Source organism: Corylus avellana, chromosome 2, assembly GCF_965113065.1.
Source record: "Corylus avellana chromosome 2, dhCorAvel1.hap1.2, whole genome shotgun sequence".
NCBI lineage: Eukaryota > Viridiplantae > Streptophyta > Magnoliopsida > Fagales > Betulaceae > Corylus > Corylus avellana.
The window spans coordinates 45,737,126-45,756,367 of NC_142491.1; the positions used below are offsets into that span (position 1 = coordinate 45,737,126).

The 19,242-nt window shown below is 35.3% G+C and overlaps 1 protein-coding gene, 1 long non-coding RNA gene and 2 pseudogenes across 3 annotated transcripts; 3 read left to right on the forward strand and 1 right to left on the reverse strand.

Moving 5' to 3' along the window:
- The first annotated feature begins 619 nt into the window (after positions 1-619).
- Positions 620-7,394, forward strand: LOC148587790 (GDSL esterase/lipase At4g10955 pseudogene; annotated as a pseudogene).
- On the reverse strand, positions 1,965-3,844 carry LOC148587791 (uncharacterized). Its single transcript, XR_015911578.1, has 2 exons — positions 3,348-3,844; positions 1,965-2,788 (listed from the first exon to the last, which is right to left on the reverse strand). It is a non-coding gene; the product is annotated as an uncharacterized LOC148587791 (long non-coding RNA).
- A 3,974-nt stretch (positions 7,395-11,368) lies between the features above and the next one.
- LOC148587792 (GDSL esterase/lipase At4g10955 pseudogene) lies at positions 11,369-12,424 on the forward strand (annotated as a pseudogene).
- Positions 12,425-13,518: 1,094 nt separating this feature from the next.
- Positions 13,519-16,429, forward strand: LOC132167458 (GDSL esterase/lipase At4g10955-like). 2 transcript variants are annotated; one of them, XM_059578445.2, is made up of 4 exons: positions 13,519-13,768; positions 14,784-14,900; positions 15,274-15,914; positions 16,017-16,429. In XM_059578445.2, exons 2-4 carry the CDS (start codon positions 14,815-14,817, stop codon positions 16,280-16,282), a joined length of 993 nt encoding a protein of 330 aa, XP_059434428.2. In that variant the 5' UTR covers positions 13,519-13,768; positions 14,784-14,814; the 3' UTR covers positions 16,283-16,429. The 2 variants fall into 2 exon arrangements, with proteins under 2 accessions (XP_059434428.2, XP_059434427.2); XM_059578444.2 differs by having other exon boundaries at positions 15,274-16,429.
- Positions 16,430-19,242: the final 2,813 nt, after the last annotated feature.

Here is a 19,242-nt window from a genome sequence, read left to right on the forward strand (position 1 = left end):
AGCAAAGTAGAAGGAAAAGAAAGTTGGATACATCAAAATGAGAGTTTTTGAACAATAGGAGATGCCTGCAAAAACCGCAAAAGTATAGGGAGGTAAGTGAAGTTTCTCCTTGTTTTTAATTATAAAACAATAAAATAGAAATTTTAAATATTTAGGCATTTATTTTTTTTATAGCAAAAAAAATTAGTATTTTGGACATTTTGACAAAAACTAAAGTTTTATCCACACGAAATAGGGTAATTGAAATAAATTTAAAGTTCGATACTCTTAATTAAAAGTTTTTAAAATTTGAAGTTAGTATCAAAATGAGTGGAAGTGCATGAGATTTTATGAAGTTTCCCTTTGAATTAATTTTGTTTAAGTTGTTTATGAATAATTTGAAGATTATACGCAATTAAAGTTTTCATATGGCCGGATACATTTTGGATCGATTTTGTAGACTTAGACTAATATAATCCCAAATTGATAGCTTAAAAATAAAATTTAAGTTGATTGTGATTAATTTGAAAAGAGGCAAGTCACGACTTACAAAGAATGTGTAATATATTGTTTTCACTCCCAGTTTATATGTGGCAGTTTATTTCAGAGGATACTCAGGAAAAGGTGAACATAAGGAATAATGCCCAACACCATCAAGTTTGACGTTTCCGGGCCTAAACATCTAACACGTGTTGACTGGTAAGAGCATTAACCCACCACTTTGCCAATAGGTTCCGATCAGAATTAGGATCCCTCCGTCAATTTGAGTTGAAAAAAAAGAGTATTTTTGTGTTCTTAAAAAGTGAGAAGATAAAAATATGTCTTTTAAGTATAAATAATTTTGTTCGGTCTGAGATGCACTAATATTAAAAAAATATTAAAATATAAATTAAATAATTTAATTTATGAAAATATACGATAATTTAATAATTGTTAACTACGACGACGGATCACCTAGCTATGGCCATAATAATTTTTAGTGAAGAATTATCAAAATTGAAGATAACTTATCGGTCGTTGTCTCATGTTTCATAAACCCGTGTTCATGATTTCATGTGTTTTTTTTTTTTTTTTTTTTTTTTTTTGATGAATAAGCAACTTTATAGATCAAAACAAGAACCAATTACATATCAACACCTAAAACAAACCTGGCAACGCAGGTTGAAAACAGCCTACGCAGAGGCCAAAAACCAGAACCACACTAAACAAAAAAAAAAACACAAGCTGCAAAACACCAACAGCAGGCTAAACCAAACCCTTACAAAAGACTAGACAAAAACCAAACTTTCATCAACAAAGTAAGTTGCAGGCAAGGTCAGGAAACTTGCAGTAACTTCCATCAACAAAGTATACTTGCAGGTAGGTTCCATAAGGAACAGAGCACCAAATTCTCCTTAGTCTTTGGGAATTTACCTTTCCCAACAACTCTTGCATGAACTTCCCATAAAATTTGCTTCAGAATCTGCTCTTCTGCCCTAGGGAGTCTTATATGTTTTATTTCATTTCTAGTTCTCCAAATGTTGTACACTGCAGAACCAAAACCTAGCCGACACAACAAGCCTTTAAGAGTATTGCACTTCCAAGAATCACATCCCAATTGTATGATATCCTCCCAAACAATAAGAGGGTTAGCCACTTTGCATCTGGTCATACAAAACTTCCATACTCTATAGCAGAAACTACATTCAAAAAATAAATGGTTGCGGTTCTCCATTTGATTTCTGCAGAAAGAGCAATTGACATTTCCTTTATAACCCCAACTCAACAGCCTTTCTCCTGTATCCAACCTATCCTTCATGGCAAGCCATAAGATGAAAGCTTGCTTAGGAATAGCTAGAGAAAACCTGTAACGCCCCGATATTTGAACTAGCAAATATCGAAGTCGTGACGCTGCAACTTTAGAAAATACAATCTTACAGCGGAGTATGTATATTTTTTTTTCTTTCTTCTATGACCTAGGAATAACTTACACAACATAGTTGAGCTGACTGAAATACCTCGAGGTGATATATTATTAAATAAAATAGAAACATGGTTTTCATTACAACATATGTACACACTAGGTGTACCAAATATATGCCACAGACGGCACCTAAATTAACATAGTAATATCTATTAAGTTTACACACATCACCATACATAATAAAAGCGATTAACATAAATGAGACTTGCTCCATAGAGTAAGCATAAATCCTGCAGCAAATGGTCTATCAACCATCAAAACCAGTAAAAGGACCATCGTCCTCACTTTCTATCCCTGCATCAAGATCTATGTAAAGATGACGTTATCATATTTACATAGGCAAACAAGTGAGTAATCTATTTTCCTAGATATAAAGACTAAAAAGACTAATTTGAACAAATAAGATTAAAGACTAAAATATATAATAATGAATGAGTTGTGAATGCAGCGTAATGACAGATTAATTTGTGTTTTATGATAATCTTTCTTCAGACCTCTTCTCATGAGCTCTCAGCCCGCTTACGTCCGTTATGTCCCTCACACTTTAGAGGTTTACTTGTTTGGTGCTGGTAACTACACCGCCCCAGCTTAGTTATATATTAGGCCTTTTGGACGGTTATATACCCCCATCCACTGAGATACCGACAGTTCCTCGCGGCAATCCACCCAGCTTGTTCTTAAGGTGGCTATCTTATCAGCCCATTTTATTAGACACATTATGCAGTAGTTGTATTGCAAAATTATATCAATAAGACAAAATAAGAATTCCTATAACAATAAAACAAAGCTAGTACTCAGTAAGTATATCCATACTTACTCTCCTTAGTGTAGTATTCTGCTCCACTTCTGCATATAATACATACATACAAACAATACTTAGTTCATTCTCCAATAATATCATTGTTTAAAGACACTCATCTTTTTATATTTATTTATTATCCGTCACTTCATCTTTACTTACTCATTTTATTATATTAATATAAAATAGTCATATATAACTAGTTAAATGACTGAATGTAAATGTTAAATGCATATTTCGGGGATGACCTCAAATAGTCTTTACCGCCAGAAATATGAACAGAAATTTAAATGACATAAAAGAAATGACTGAATGTAAATGTTAAATGCATATTTCGGGGATGACCTCAAATAGTCTTTACCGCCAGAAATATGAACAGAAATTTAAATGACATAAAAGAAATGACTGAATGTAAATACTGTAAAGTAAATAATATATAGATAATATTATAAGTCCTTAATTGATTTTGTCCACTAACTCTTTATTATTAATTCACTTGTTCCATTACTTTATTTTACATTATACGCTTTATTGGGTCTTTAAACAATTAAATGAGGACAAGTAATAAAAGCAATAAATCATGATATTTATACATGAAACACTTACCCAATAATCCTTTAGAAGTAAAACTCCACCAAATCTTCTCTAGGTAGCTAGTTTTAGAAAAACGCTTGAACACTACAAGAAAGATCTAGGCTATATGGTATTTGAGTAGAACTAAGAAATAAAATGAAAGGAGGAGCAAACAATTTTACTTGTTCTAAGATTGTAAAAACTCAAGTGAAAGTGAATTTAGCTATAGGCTCTATTTATAAGAGAATGGATGGTTAGGATTTATTTTTACACATTTGATCTAAGGGTTGAGATGTATTTAATCAAAAGAATGAACCTAGTCCATATTTCATGCTCTATACCAATTGATATTTTCGTCCAAAATGAGGGCAGTGTATTCCGATCCATTTTTCAATGTCCAAACGTACTCCGATTGACATGAAATTTTGAGAGTAGATAGAGGACTCCGAGACAAACATTTTATATTTTTGGTTCGACTTCATCCGAGTTCGTTTGAGTCTATTTTTGGCCTGTACAAAGTTTCCTATTCAACTTGGGCTTTAATCTATTTGCATTCCCACTTGGCCACTTGCCTTATTAAATCATTATAATCATGATATTTACTATAATCATCATTACTAGAAGACTTTAAGCTTTCAACAAAGGTGGCTAGCCTTGGTATCTTTCTTTAGCAGTTTTAATCTCATTTAGACAGTATGAAAATTAAGACACTGCTTTTTAGGCTAAAAAACTGAAAAGCTTCAAATTAATTTATGACTTCACTAAACACCAATATAAATAATTTATTTACTAGATTGGGTTTGATTATGCCCATGAACATATTAGTGAAGCTAAATTTTTAGAATTGAAGTAATATACATAAGATGTCAAAAATCAATGTAATATACCTTTAACACTAAATAGTTATTCAATATCATTAATCCATATATCATTGATCTAATTTATTCATTTATTCTTTTAATCTATTTAATATTATTTAAATAAGAGTTTTAAAATCTAGGTCGTTACAAAACCAAACTAACTTCCACCACTCAACTTGAACTCTCTTTTCTCTAAGAGCCTCCCAAGTATCATAACTAACATATACTCCTTTCCTAGAAGCAGTCCATATGGGTTTATCAGAAGATCCCAAACTAATTTCAACAAGTCGAGTTTGAATATCCACCAATGCTTTAGACCTAGCAGGCCTCCAAAACCAATCTCCATTGTGAATAACAGAAGATAGTTTTGCCTCCACACTACTTTGGGCATCATAAACAACTCTAAAGCCATACTTCTCAAAAAGAATGCCAGCAGGGTGCCACAAATCCAACCAAAGATGGATATTTTTCCCATTTCCAACTTCAAATCTCAAAAACTTCTTTGCAGTATCCCTCAACCTGAGCAGCTTCCTCCAGCACCAAGAGCAATTTTGAGGGATACTAACACTCCAGAAACTCTTTTGTTTCAAAAAATTTTCCTTAATCCAGGCCACCCAAAGAGATCCTGACCTTGCAAACAAATTCCAAATGTGCCTAAGCATAGAGGATTTATTCCAGACATCAATACTTTTCAACCCCAAACCACCCTCTTTCTTAGGAAAACAAACATCAGCCCAAGCCACTTTTGCTTTTACAGCCTCAACAGACTTACCATTCCACAGAAACCGATTAAATTTCTGCTCTATAGCCTTTATAATTTTCTTGGGGAGAATGAAAATACCTGTCCAATAAACTTGCAGACTGTACAAAACAGAAGACAACAACTGAAGCCTGCCTGCATAAGAGAGATTCCTAGATAACCAAGAATCAATTCTAGCAATAATTTTATCCAAAAGCACAGCACAATCAGTAAAAGAAAGCCTAGAAGATATTAGGGGAACCCCAAGGTATCTCACAAGGAGAACACCCTCCTTCATCTGCAAATCATTCAATAAGTTGAGCTTAACCCTATCTGAAATACCAGAGCAGAAAAAAGAACTTTTAGAAGGATTGGCCTTCAAGCCAGACAACTCCTCAAACTCAACCAAAGCTTCTTTAATGACCTTAATAGACCCCAAACGGCTTCAGAAAAAATAAGCAAATCATCAGCAAAACAAAGATGAGTAAGCTTCAATTTCAAGCATTTGAGGTGAAACTTGAAACTCGAAGCAGTAGTAGTAGATTCAGCCATGATCCTAGAAAAAGCTTCCATAGCTAGGACAAACAAATAGGGAGACAAAGGATCCCCCTGCCTTAGACCCTTTTTTACTTCAAAATAGCCAACCAAAGTCCCATTCAAACAAACCAAAAACCTAGGAGAGGTAATGCATTCCCTGATCAAACTCAAAAACTTTTTTGGAAAACCAAAACAATGAAGACAATGGATCATGAACTCCCAATTGACTGAATCGTAAGCTTTCATGAGGTCAACCTTCAAGGTGCATCTAGGCCTCCCCTTACCCTTATGATAATTTCTAACAAGTTCCTGAGCCAACAAGACATTTTCAGAAATACTTCTAGATGGAATAAAGGCTAATTGATTCATGCTTACCAACTCTCCCAAAAGGGGCAGCATCCTATTTGCAATAATCTTTGAAATGCATTTGAAAATGACATTACAGCAAGCTATTGGTCTGAAATCCCCCATAGCAGAAGGGTTAATCTTCTTAGGAACCAAAGTGAGGATAGTGGCATTAACTTCTTTTAGTAACAAACCAGAGAGAAAAAAACTCTGAATCGCAACTACCACCTCCTTCCCAACAATAGGCCAAGCAGCCTTGAAAAAATCAATAGAAAATTCATCAGGACCAGGGGCCTTATTGGCTTTCATCTGAAACAAAGTGTCCTTGATCTCTTCTTCTGTAACTTCTTTGTCCAACAAAACTGCCTTTTCAGCTGAAATGGCAACTGGAATCAAATGTCTTATACGAGTTGCCTTGGACTCATTAAAGATCATTTGATCAGTACCTAGCAATAATTTCATGTGTTTTTGAACATTATTAACAAAGAAAACCCCTGATCTTGTTGCAGGACAAATCCAGATCACCGAAGATCCGTGGTTGCCAGCTTGGTTGAGGGAGTCTACAGTCTAGCACACGACAACCTGGGGAATCGCAAAGGACCCTGGTGGGACTACTTCCATTTTGAATTGGTTAATGTTGTCGAAGATATTAACAACTACTCCATAACCACCGCCATTTATGAGTACAAGAAGTACCCAGATTCTTCTTTCCCAAACCCAAACGTACCAAAATACATCATTGCCTTTCGGGGCATAATCCCGGAATCACCCACGATATCACAGGACCTGAAATCAACCATTGCGTATATCCTTAACGACGTTGAAGGGGTTACCCGCTTTCGATCTGCAATGGATGCTGTTCGGAACATAGTTGATTCTGTCGAAGCTCGAAATGTGTGGCTGGCCGGACATTCTCTGGGTTCAGCAGTTGCATTGGTTGTGGGAAAGAAAATGGTAATGGAGAAGGGTGTTCTTCTTGAAACGTATCTTTTTAATCCACCATTCATAGGTCTCCCTGTAGAGCTGATCAAGGGTGAGAGACCGAAGCGAGCCATCCGCCTTGGAATCGTCTTCTTAAAGGCGGCCGTCGCCCGTGCTGCAAAAGCCCATCATCACCAGCAATATTCTGAGTCTCTTGCTAAGTTATCTGACTGGTTTCCTCACCTGTTCGTGAACAGACGCGATCCTATTTGCGCAGAGTATATCGGTCACCTTCAAAACAGGAAAAATATGAAGCTAATTGGAGCTGGAAAGATTGAGAGGATGGCAAGAAATATTTCCGTCCCGAGTATACTCTCAAGTATAGTGACCGGAGGTGATTCAGAAGCATTGTCTCTTCTTCCCTCCGCACATCTAATTATTAATAAGGGTTCAACAGATTTGAAGCAAGCTCATTCAACTATACAATGGTGGGATCCTGATTTTAGCGGTGAAGAACACGAGGTGTCGGGGGTGGAACCACCTGATGACTTGGTGAAGCAACCCAAAGGCATAAAGCGGTACTACAAAAAAGTTAAAACAACTGGTAAAACAGTTGTTAAAACCATTTCTTATTTAATAAAACACGAGCCGTTCTCGATGGGTAGTTCAATTGGGTAGGATCACACTTTATGAAGTGAATATCACTAGTTCAAATCTCCCTCTCCTCATATGTGTACATGTAAAAAAAAGAAAAGAAAAAAAAAAAGGTTTTATACTTGTTTATCGATTGTTATATTTTGTTTATCTAGTTTTATATTTATCTTCAATAAGCAGGAATGTAACCGTACGTGATCTTTATTTCGGTATTGAATTTCTCTATCCTATCCTTGTGAGATGAGACTCCTCCAACAAATGTATATGACTGTTTACGTTACTATTCTTCTGAAATTCCCTTGTATTCCTGCTTGCTTCTTCCTACGCCACATCAATGTATCCTTGCCAGCTTGGTTCAGGGAGTCTACTGTCTAGAACACGATCGCCTGCTCCACCCTGGTGGGAATCCATTAAAATTAAGGAACTACTAATCATTTATAACCGTTAACTACTAATTGCATAACTGCCTTGGTAGGCAATTTTAGGAATAATTTTAGATGGCTTACTTGTGTTCTACTAAGAATGATGTGGTTATTAAAATCACCATTGTGCTTGTGATTGATCATTATTGAATTTTAATTAAAGAGTGATTTTAATAGCCACATCATTCTTAGTAGGACATAAGTAGGCCTTTTAGAATTACTCCAATTTTAGGGGTAAAGAAAAACGGTTAATAACCGCTAACCGCATACCCTTATATACAATAATATAAATATATATTTTATATTAAAAATATAACATTAAAACGACGTCGTTTTAATTTGTTGTTAACACCAAAACGGTGTCATTTTCAAGAGGTGGCTCAATCGTCTGGGACCACACTTAATGAAGTAGAGGTCACTAGTTCGAATCATCATCCTCCCTCTTGTACGGACATGTCAAAAAAAAAAACAAAACAAAAAAAAAAAACCAAAACAAAACAGTGTCATTTTAAATATGAGTTAAGGATATAATTTCATTATATTCATTGTCTTTAAAAACACTTTAACCCAAAACTATTTAAAATAAGCCCAAAAAATAGGCACAATGAGCCTGAAACAAATGAGAATTGTTCTTTTTTGGTTGCTCCATAATGAGGATTGTTAAAATGTTTATTTGAATATTTTATTATATTTTGGTGGACTATTACTTGGTTTAATTAATGTTGATGATTTAGACTAATTAATATAGTTATATGACTGTTTTTGTAGCACTTCTTTCACATATTCTTATATATATGGAGTTTTAATTTTTTAAACCTTCGCATTTTGTGCCTAGAAAAGAAAAATAACAGTTTTTTTGGAAAATAATTTTTAGAGCTAGGGTATTTTTGAAAATTTGGTTCAAATTCGATTTCATTTCAATTAAACAAATTTCTTCAATTCATTCATGTGTTGTCACCAAATAAATTAAAGGGTCATGAATGAATTAATAAAATTTTATTTTCACTTTAGTTTTAATTACTTAAAAACGGAAATCCTTTTTATTTATTTATTTTATTTCTATGATTTGATTTTGAAAGCCTCAATTGAAGCAAAGGCTATAAAGGATGACACATTTTATTGTATTAATTGGTTTTAAATCCCTACAAGATAGGAATATAAGTTTTTATGTATTTCTTTTATTGCTTTTAGCATGTCAACTTTCAAAGTTCATCTGTTAGTGTGAAAAAATAGCTATGAAAAATTTGTAACATTACTCTAAAAGCTATAAGAAATCCCATGAAACTTGTAACCAGCGACAAGCACCGTCGTCAAGGCAGGCATCACCCACGCCGATCACCAACATTCTAAGCCTTTTGCTGTATTATCTCAATGGTTTAGAATACGATAGTTAGTGATTTAGAAAAAGAAGAAGAGGAAGAAAATACATGTGTTAAATCATCAGTTATCTCAAAATCTTACGCTAATAAGAATATGTAAATTTAATTACTTAATCATTACTTTTAAGGACATACATGATCTATGCATGACAGTTGACTCTACAGTATTAACGATGAGCTAGATTCAATAAGGTGCCAAAGCTTTTTCAGATAGCTAAATCTTGGGTAAAATTATAGACTTACCGCCACTTACGACAAATCTTCATCTTGGTCGTGTCCTGTCTGTTGTCTACTGTTTGGACAAAAAACACGTAAGTCTATTTCTTCCATCAATCTTTTGTGCCCTTTTCTTCTTCTCTTTTTGACCAATCACCGAATTCATTCCGCTGCAGGGATTGACATTCCAAAATTAAGGAAACCATTTTCCATACGAGATTTTTGACCAATTCAATCTTATAACCCCACGTACTTATTCCTTTATTGTTGTTTTTCACTTTAATGTATATACGTTTAAGTACTGTTGATTAGATGATTAAATTTACCTCTTCCTATTGGATAAATGGTGATTTGCCATATATGCACCACTCATTGTGTAAACCACCGAGCTTTTTGCAATACAGATTTTTATCTAAAAGAAATGAAAATGGTCATTTGAGATTTCATTTGGTATGCATTTCATTGCATATGATCAAAACTAGCCGTATTTGAATATATTGAGATCATCGTCTATCTTTTAAAGGGAAGATTTTTTCAAGCATGCATGACACACTCTAACCTGTTCACAAGGAGCAGATCTGCCATGAGCAAAAAGTAGACTTGGGAAATTTCGTTGAATCTTCACTTAACCTAAAACTAGTATATAGAGAAACAGATAGAAGTCATAGAACCCACATTTTACAAATTAGTTCAAATCCGAGCCCATTGAAAAGGCAGTCCAAAGTTTGGTCTAGGACCATAGAAAAATAGTCCAAAAATTTAAATTTTAATACGCTTTACATTTGTTTACGAGACCGTGTGATATTTATCTCTGATAAGTTTTAATATACTTTACATTCATGGATTAAATTGAAAATCGAATTATATTAAAAAAATAATTATTTTTTTATTTTTTATTTTTTATTTTGTTTATATTTTCTTAACATTGAATAAATAATAATTTCATTTTTTTATATATATTAATTTAGTCTTTAATCTTAATATATTTCTTATCAATTATTTGATCCCCTATTTAAATATATTTCTAATTCATGTTTTGACCTATGTCGATAAAAATTCCTAATTCCGTCCCCGCATGAAACTAACTTGAAAATACATACTTATAGATCCATTTCATTTGAGATTTCATAGAAAGAGAAGAAAATGGTCATTTGAGATTTCACTTGGTATGCATTTCATTGGTATGAACAGCATAAAAACTACTTGTGTTGATACTCTCCTTTTAGAGGGAAGATTTTTATTTTTTACAATGGGGATCGGAATTGGTTGTAATTCCCTGCTCGGATTGTAGAGAATTGAGAGAGACTTCTGAGCAGGTGCTCAAGCAACTTGAAACCCGTGGCCCCATCGGAGGCCACTCTTTCTCTCTCTCGCTCAATTTGACCTGGCTCTTCAACTCTTATCACCCATCATTGATTGTATGTCAATAAACCCACATTTAGAAAGAGTACTAGCAATCGGGCATTTCATCTTAAAACAAATGGGGGAGAGAGAAGGAAACACACTAGCCTGACCGGAACACCTTGGCCAGCCTTCTCTGGCTCTAAATTAAGCCAACCTTCACCTCCTCAATAGTCGCCGAAAACATCGAATCCCGGTCAAAATCCGTCGGAATCCAGACAGCCCGACCCGACGCGTATAATACGCGAGATTTTTCTCTGATTGGTCGCGTTGGAATACGTTTTCTGACGTTTCTTTCATTCTACGGAGTTAATTATTGTTAATTGAAGAACTTTGAAGTTAGGTTTCCAATAGGTTTAAAATTGGAGCTTTTATAATACGGCTTTGATTGATTGATTGATTGATGAAAACTAATGGTTGTGTTATGTAATTTGATGTTTCATTGTTTCAATTTTGTGGGTCATTGTGAATTTAAGGTTATTTATACACGAAATTGGGGATTTTGGAGACGTTTAAATTATGAATTATGTGAATGTTTAATTGAACTGGTTTTTGATTAATTTGAAGAGAATAGGCTATAATGGACCGGAGAGGATCTTGTTACTTATATTTGTACCGTGTCTTCACAGATTTTGACGGCTCCATAATCGGCTCCATTTATGAGTATCCAGCTTCGTCTGCCCCAAACCTACCAATTTATGTCAATGCCTTCCGGGGCATAATCAAGAAACTAACTAGCACGATATTGCGGGACCTGAAGTCAGGCTTCCGGTGCATCCTTAACGATCTTCACCGGAGCTCCCGCTTTCAACGCGCAATGCCAGCTGTTCAGCAGATAGTTGATTCCGCCGGAGCTGCAAATGTATTGTTGGCTGGACATTCAATGGGGTCAGCAATTGCATTGCTTGTGGGAAAGAAGATGGTGAAGATGGGTTATCTTCTTGAAACATTTCTTTTCAATCCACCATTCGTAGGTCTCCCCATTGAGCTGATCAAGGATGAGAAACTGAAGAAAGAGATCCGCTACGCAACCACCGTCGTCAAGTCCGGACTTGCCATTTTTTTTTATATGAATAAGCATTTCATTAAAACCAAAGCTCAAAACAGAGTAACACCAAAACACAAATACAACCCCTTACAAAGCAAAACAGGGGAAAACAAAACCTTCAAACAAGCAACTACTCAACACCAATACAGCCCCTTACACCCCTTACAGATTAAAACAAGGAAAAGCAAAACTACAAGCCAACAAGTCCGGCCTTGCCATTGCTGTAGAACATTCTGATCATGAGCCTTTTGCTGCGTTATCCTGCTGGTTTCCTCAGCTGTTGGTGAACCAATTAAGATGATCCTTTTTGCGCAGAGTACATTGGTTACTTTCGAAACAGGGAGGATACGAAGCAGAGTGGAGCTAAAAAGATTGAGAGGGTTGCAGGAAATAGTTCCATTACGAGTCTAATCTCAAGCGCAGTGGGAGGTCAGTCAGAAGCATTGCATCTTCTTCCCTCGGGCCTCGGCATATCTAACTATTAATAAGGGTTCAACGCCAGGTTTCAAGCGAGCTCATGGAATTCATCAATGGTGGGATCCTTCTTTTACGTGTGAATCTTTGCAGTATCAATATATGCTTGATTAAGAATTTTTTTTCTTACTTATGTATATTTATAAGTAAATTTAAAATTCAATAAATCAATCATTAAATTTGTAAGATAATATGAGAAAAATATGGATAAAATATTAATACCAATCATTTCTCAATAAAAAACTGATGCCTCAACTTTTCTAATAAATAACAAAGAGAACGTACTCAGATAAATAAAAAGAGGAGTGATCCAGTGGGAATCAGAGGAAGAGGAAAAAGGTCTGCTTTAATATTTTGGCGGAGAAAATAGGGGTTCTTACAATATGGTTTAAATTTATTTATTTTTGGTAGATTTGAGTTGAATAGGTTAAAGAACGTGATGAAAATTCTTCGTTGTTAATATAGATTTTTCTAAAATACCGAATGTGCTATTTTGCAAAAAGAAAAAGAAAAAATTGTTACTCAAAATTATGGAATATTTTTATCCTTTATGTCCTATTATAATGTTAAATTTTAAAATATAGTGCAAAGAATTTTATCTGTGGAAAGGAAAAGGAGAGTTTTAATTTCAAAATATCTAGCTGCTTTCATTCCGGGTTTAACTACTTCTAATTATACTGAGATAAAAATCATTAAACTTTTATTAGACTCTTCTTTGCTCCTACATGTTGAACAAGTACTCAAAAAACTCTAGACCCGTGGCCCCATCGGAGCCCCCTCTCTCAATTTGACCCGGTTCTTGATCAACTCTTATCACCCATCATTGATTATATATCAACATGTACGATGAATACCACTAGCATTAGGTTGTATACACCACATGACTTCTTCAACAGCCGCAAACAAGACTTGTTCAACTGATGCAAACAAGACTTTCTTCAATGAGGACCCATCATTGATTGTATATGTCAACATATTTCGAGAATTCCATTAGCATTTAAGGTTGTTTGTATGTATGAACCATATGATTTCTTGAACTGATCATAATGCAAAGAAGACTTAATCCTTGAGTCGTCTTTGAGACGTGTTGACTAGTAAAAGCATTTTGGCAGGGTCTGATCAACTGCAATGCACCAATGATAATATATATATATATATATATAACCAGATAGAACCCACATTTTAATAAGAGAAGCAATCGGGCCATTTCATATTAATTAGAACAAGTACGTGGGAGGAAGAGAGGAAGAGACAGAAACCCACCTTGGCCAGCCTTCTCTGGCTCTAAATCCAACGTTAACCTCCCCAAATAGTCGCCGGAGACTTCGAATTCTGGTCAAATCCGCCGGAATCCAGACGACCCGGCCCAGCCCGGTTAATACTCGAGATTTTTCTCTGATTGATAGCGTTGGAGTACGTCTTCTTGACGTTTCTTTCATTCCAAGGAGTTAATCTGAGGTAATATGAGTTGAGTTATTATTAATTGAACAACTTTGAAGTTAGGGTTTCAATAAGTTTAAAATTTGAGGTTTTTATAATACGGCTTTGATTGACTGATGAAAACTAATGGTCGTAACTTGTGTTATGTAACATGTTTGATTATTTTAATTTAGTGGGTAATTACGAATTTAAGGTTATTTATACACGAAATTGGGGATTTTGGAGGTTTAAATTATTAATTAAGTGAATGTTTAATTTAAGTTGTTTATGCTTAATTTGAAGATTATAGGCTATTAAAGTTTTAATATGGCTACAATTTGGGTATTTTGTAGACTTGATTAATATAACCCCAAATTTATAGCTTATATATATATATATATATATATATATAATCTACGTTTATTTAATTTCTAAAATACCGAATGTACTATTTTGCAAAAAAAAAAAATGAATCGTTTCTGAAAATTATGGAATATTTTTATCTTTTATGTCCCTATAATAATGTCAACTTTCTAAATATAGTGAAAAGAATTTTATCTGTGGAAATTAGGGAAAAGGAGAGTTTTCAAAATATATTGCTTTCCCTAAAAAAAAAACAAAAATTACCTCTAATTACTGAGATAAAATTCATTAAACTTTTATTGACATTTTCAGATGGCTCAACGAATCTTTCTGGTCTTCTAGATAAAAGATCTTGGAAGTATTGAGGATCATGCGCACTTGGAGCAATTGAGGATTTTTTTCTTTTTTTTTTTTTGGTTGCTCCATATATAATGAGGAATTGTTAAAATGTTTATTTGAATATTTTATTATATTTTGGTGGACTATTACTTGGTTTAATTAATGTTGATGACTTGGACTAATTAATATAGTTTATAAGTTTATTTGTTACATTAATACAACATATTAAGAATGTTATATTCATTTAGAAAGTATGTGAATCATATATATGTATATCAAATTATGTTGAGCTTCAGTCGTCTTGTCTCCATATTCCATTCAATCATGGGCCTCTGCAATTCTACCGTGGCAGTTTATTTTAGAGGATACCATACGGAATAATAATGCCTTCTCGTAAGAAGATTAAGAAGATTGAGGAGCAAGATTTCCACATTTCGGGACCTGTACATCTCACACGTGCTGCTGCCTGGTAAGAGCATTTTAACAAAAAAACTTTGCCAATGGGCTGTCATGATCATCAATCCTGCAATTGATATTGTTGTTAAAACAATAATTAAGTAATTAAATTTATCTATTTTTATCGGCTTAATTAAGTTTTTTGAATAATTAGTAATTTAATGTAATAACAGAGTCGAAGGACTTGAAACCAAATCTTAATTCTGTCAATTCACTAAATTTAAGTTAAATATTATAGGTATTAGGCATCATCTATTAAATGAGAGTTTTAGCTCACACGTGAGTAGTAGTATTAAAATAATTATTAAATGATTAAATTTACTTTTTCTTACTTACTGACTTTAAGTTTTTGAGAGAATCAGTAATTTAGGAATTACTTGTTGCAGGACAAATCCAGATCAGGGAAGATGTATCATTGCCAGCTTGGTTCAGGGAGTCTACTGTCTAGAGTACGATCGCCTGCGAGTACTCCAGGGGAAGCGCCATCGCCATGGAGCTCAAGCTCTTGCTCCACCCTGGTGGGAATCCATCCATTTCCGATTGTTTCGTGTTCTCGAAGATGTTGACGGCTCCATAATCGGCGCCATTTATGAGTACGAGCATGAGCATCCACCTTCTCCCCAAAATCCAGACGTCCCAAGATATGTCATTGCCTTTCGGGGCATAATCAGGAAAAGGCGCATCATTTTGAAGGACCTGACGTCAGGCCTCGGGTGGGTCCTTAACGAGCTTCAACGGCGCTCCAGCCGCTTTCATTGCGCAATGCACGAGGTCCAGCAGAGGGTTGCTGTTGCCGGAGCTCAAAATGTGTGGTTGGCCGGACATTCCCTGGGGGCAGCAATTGCAATGGTTGTCGGAAAGAAGATGGTGATCAAGAAGGGTTGTTTTCTTAAAACATATCTTTTCAATCCACCATTTGTAGGCATCCCCATTGATTCGCTGATCAACGATGAGAAATTGAAGCAGGGCATCCGCTTTGCAAGCACCGGCGTCAAGGCAATTCTCATCAATGCTGTAGCACTAGCAGGTGATCTCCATCACCAACAAAGACATGATCATGACTCTTTTGCTGCGGTATCTCGCTGGCAACCTTACTTGTTCGTGAACAAAAATGATCCAATTTGCGCAGGGTATATTGATTACTTTCGAAAGAGAGAGGAAATGAAGCAGAGTGGAGCTATAACTGAAAGGATTGCAGAAAAGAGCTCCATTATGAGTCTAGTCTCAAGCGCAGTGTTCGGAGGAGATTTAGAAGCATCGCATCTTCTTCCCTCGGCGCATGTAACTACTAATACGGGTTCAACGCCAGATGTCGAGCAAGCTCATGGAATTGATCAGTGGTGGGATCGTTTTCTTATCAGTGAATCCATGCTCTATCAGTATCACCCCCATTGAATCTCAGGAGTCCAACCTTGCAAAAATCTGCACCAACCAACAAGTTCTATATATATCTATATATATGTGTGTGTATGTGTTTATGTGACAAATTAACGTGTTGTTATGAACTTGGTTAGATTTAAAACTAATCAAACTTTTTGTCCTTTTAATTAATTGGGTCCAAGTTGTTTATGAATATTGGCTTCAATCATTTAATCAAATCGAACTTCTCTGCGGCGGCATTAGAACCGAAAGCCTTTTCAGCAATGTTGGATAATATTGGATATGAGCTCATTCTCCTTTAGCTACAGCTAGAGCCACTGAGCCAGCTTTGAAGCAATAAACAAGGTCACACTGAAGTGGCCCAAACTCATCCATGGCCGACCCTCTTGCCCGTCTTCTACATCTCAAGCCCAACCCTAGCCTCAAAATTGGACAGAAACCGTGCCTTCAGAAATCTAATACTTGATTAATTTACAAACTAAAGATGAGTTGCTCAGTCTTACCCATTGAGAATCAATGTTGGACATAACACCGGGCAGGTCCCCGTGGGGTCTCAGACAGGTCCAGTCGGGTTCTGGGCGAGTCCCAATCAAGTCCCAGCGAGGTCCTGGGTGGGTCCCAGCGGGGTCTTGTAAATGTCCCGGCGGGATCCCGAGCAGGTTCGGGCGGGTCCCAGTCAAGTCCCGGCAAGGTCCCAAGTGGGTGGGTCTTTGCGAGATCCGTTGTTATGAGAATGAGATGCTCAAACTCGAAAAATGGTTTACGGTTTTAAATGGAAATCATTTTCTAAAAATGGTTTATGGTTTTTAAAAATATAAACTATTTTCCAAAAATTAAAGAATAATTTTCGGTCAAACAGAAAATATTTTCCGTTAAACTATTATTTTACGCCGCACCAAACACCCGAAAATACAAAAACATTTTTGGCAAATCATTTCATGGCAATACATACAAAACATTAATTATATGAACAATTCATCTTTTTAATTGTGAGATCAACTTTTTATAGTGTCTCAAGAAAGTGCTTAACCATGCAATTTATTTAGTATTTAAATTCGTCTTTCAATTAGAAAAAGGTGTACTCAATAATTTGCACTATGACTTTCACACGTCTCCACAACCAACTACGAGCTATATATTGTGAAGTTCTCATAGGCTTTAGAACCGAAAGCCTTTTCAGCATTGTTGGATAATGGATATGAGCTCATTCTCCTTCGCTACATCGGTAGAGCTATCTTTGAAGCAATAAACATGTCACACTGAACTGGCCCAAACTCATCCACGGCCGACCCTCTTGCCCATCTTCTACGTCTCAAGCCCAACCCTAGCCTCAAAATTGGACAGAAACCGTGCCTTCAGAAATCTAAAAATGGATTAATTTACAAACAAAAGATGAGCTGCTCAGTCTTACCCATTGAGAATCAATGTTGGATGATGTGAGTGCACTTGTAAGTGTTGTGTCCCACATTGAGAAAATATAAAAGAAAATAGTACTTAATATACCTAAGTGGACCTTAGCCTTGAGCTTAGGCTTTTGGGCTAGAGTTGTGTTCAATTATGTATATTAATGTACTCTTGGTAAAAACTCCATAATCGTTTTATCTCCCAACATTGGACATAACACCGGGCAGGTTCCCGTGGGGTGCCAAACAGGTCCAATCGGGTTCTGGGCGAGTTTCGGTCAAGTCCCGGTGGGGTCCTTTGAATGTCTCGATGGGATCCCGAGCAAGTCTGGTTGAGTCCCAGGCAGGTTTGAGCGAGCCCCAGTCAAGTGCCGGCAAGGTCCAGAGTGTGTCTTGGCGGGATCCATGGATATGAGAATGAGATGCTCAAACTCGAAAAATGGTTTAGATTTTTAAAAATAGAAACCATTTTCCGAAAATGGTTTATTGTTTTTAAAAATAGAAATCATTTTTCGAAAAATTAAAGAATAATTTTTGGTCAAACAGAAAATATTTTTCGTTGACTATTATTTTACGTTGCACCAAACACCTGAAAATACAAAAACATTTTCTGTAAATCATTTTACGGTGAAACAAACGGAGCATTAATTATATAAATAATTCATCTTTTTAATGTGAGATTAACTTTTTAGAGTACTGTCTCAAGAAAGTGCTTAACCCATGCAATTTATTTGGTATTTAAATTCGTCTTTCATTTAGAAAAGGTGTACTAAATAATTTGCATTATGACTTTCACCATGTCTCCACAACCAACTCCGAGCTATATATATATATATATATATATATATATTGTGAAGTTCTCATGGGCTTTCAATCTACGTACCTTTTTTTTCTTTTTCTTTTTTTCTTTTTTTCTTTTCTTATTATTAAATCAATAATTTTAACTAAAAATGAGATAAATTATGAAATCAAGATTCAAACTTAGAATTTACTTTGTCGGCAACTTGAAATAAACAAAATTGGAAAGGCTAAGGTTTCTATAATAAATTAAGTGATGCTTGGATGACATATACCCAATTTTCAGGGGACCTCTCTCTTTCTGACATCTCCCTCTCAAAGAGCCTTGGATGAGGAATAATGGACAGATGTAATGGGCACTAAGATCATGTTTAGATACTAGACAAGAGTATGAAAGAGAAGTTGGGTTTGTCTATTATGTTAAAAAGGAGGGCTTGGAATCAATAATAATACTCCTGATCATGTTTGCAAGCTGTTTCTTCAAAATCAAGAGGTCCACATTTTGATGCATGAACCACCACTAATCTAGCATCCCATGTTCCTGTAACCACTAATCTTTTCTCTGCTTTTCCTTTTCCTCCGTGGTTTTGCTATCAAGGATGATTGTTCTGTCAAACAACTAGCATATGTGTTGGATCATGTACCTGCTGTCTTTTCCCTTTAAACACCTTCACAATGAACCTCTTTTCTTTCCTAAACAAAAAGGCAAAATTCTAATGAGGTTTAAAACTTAAATAGCTAATACTAATCAGGTTTAAAACTACAAAATTCTCG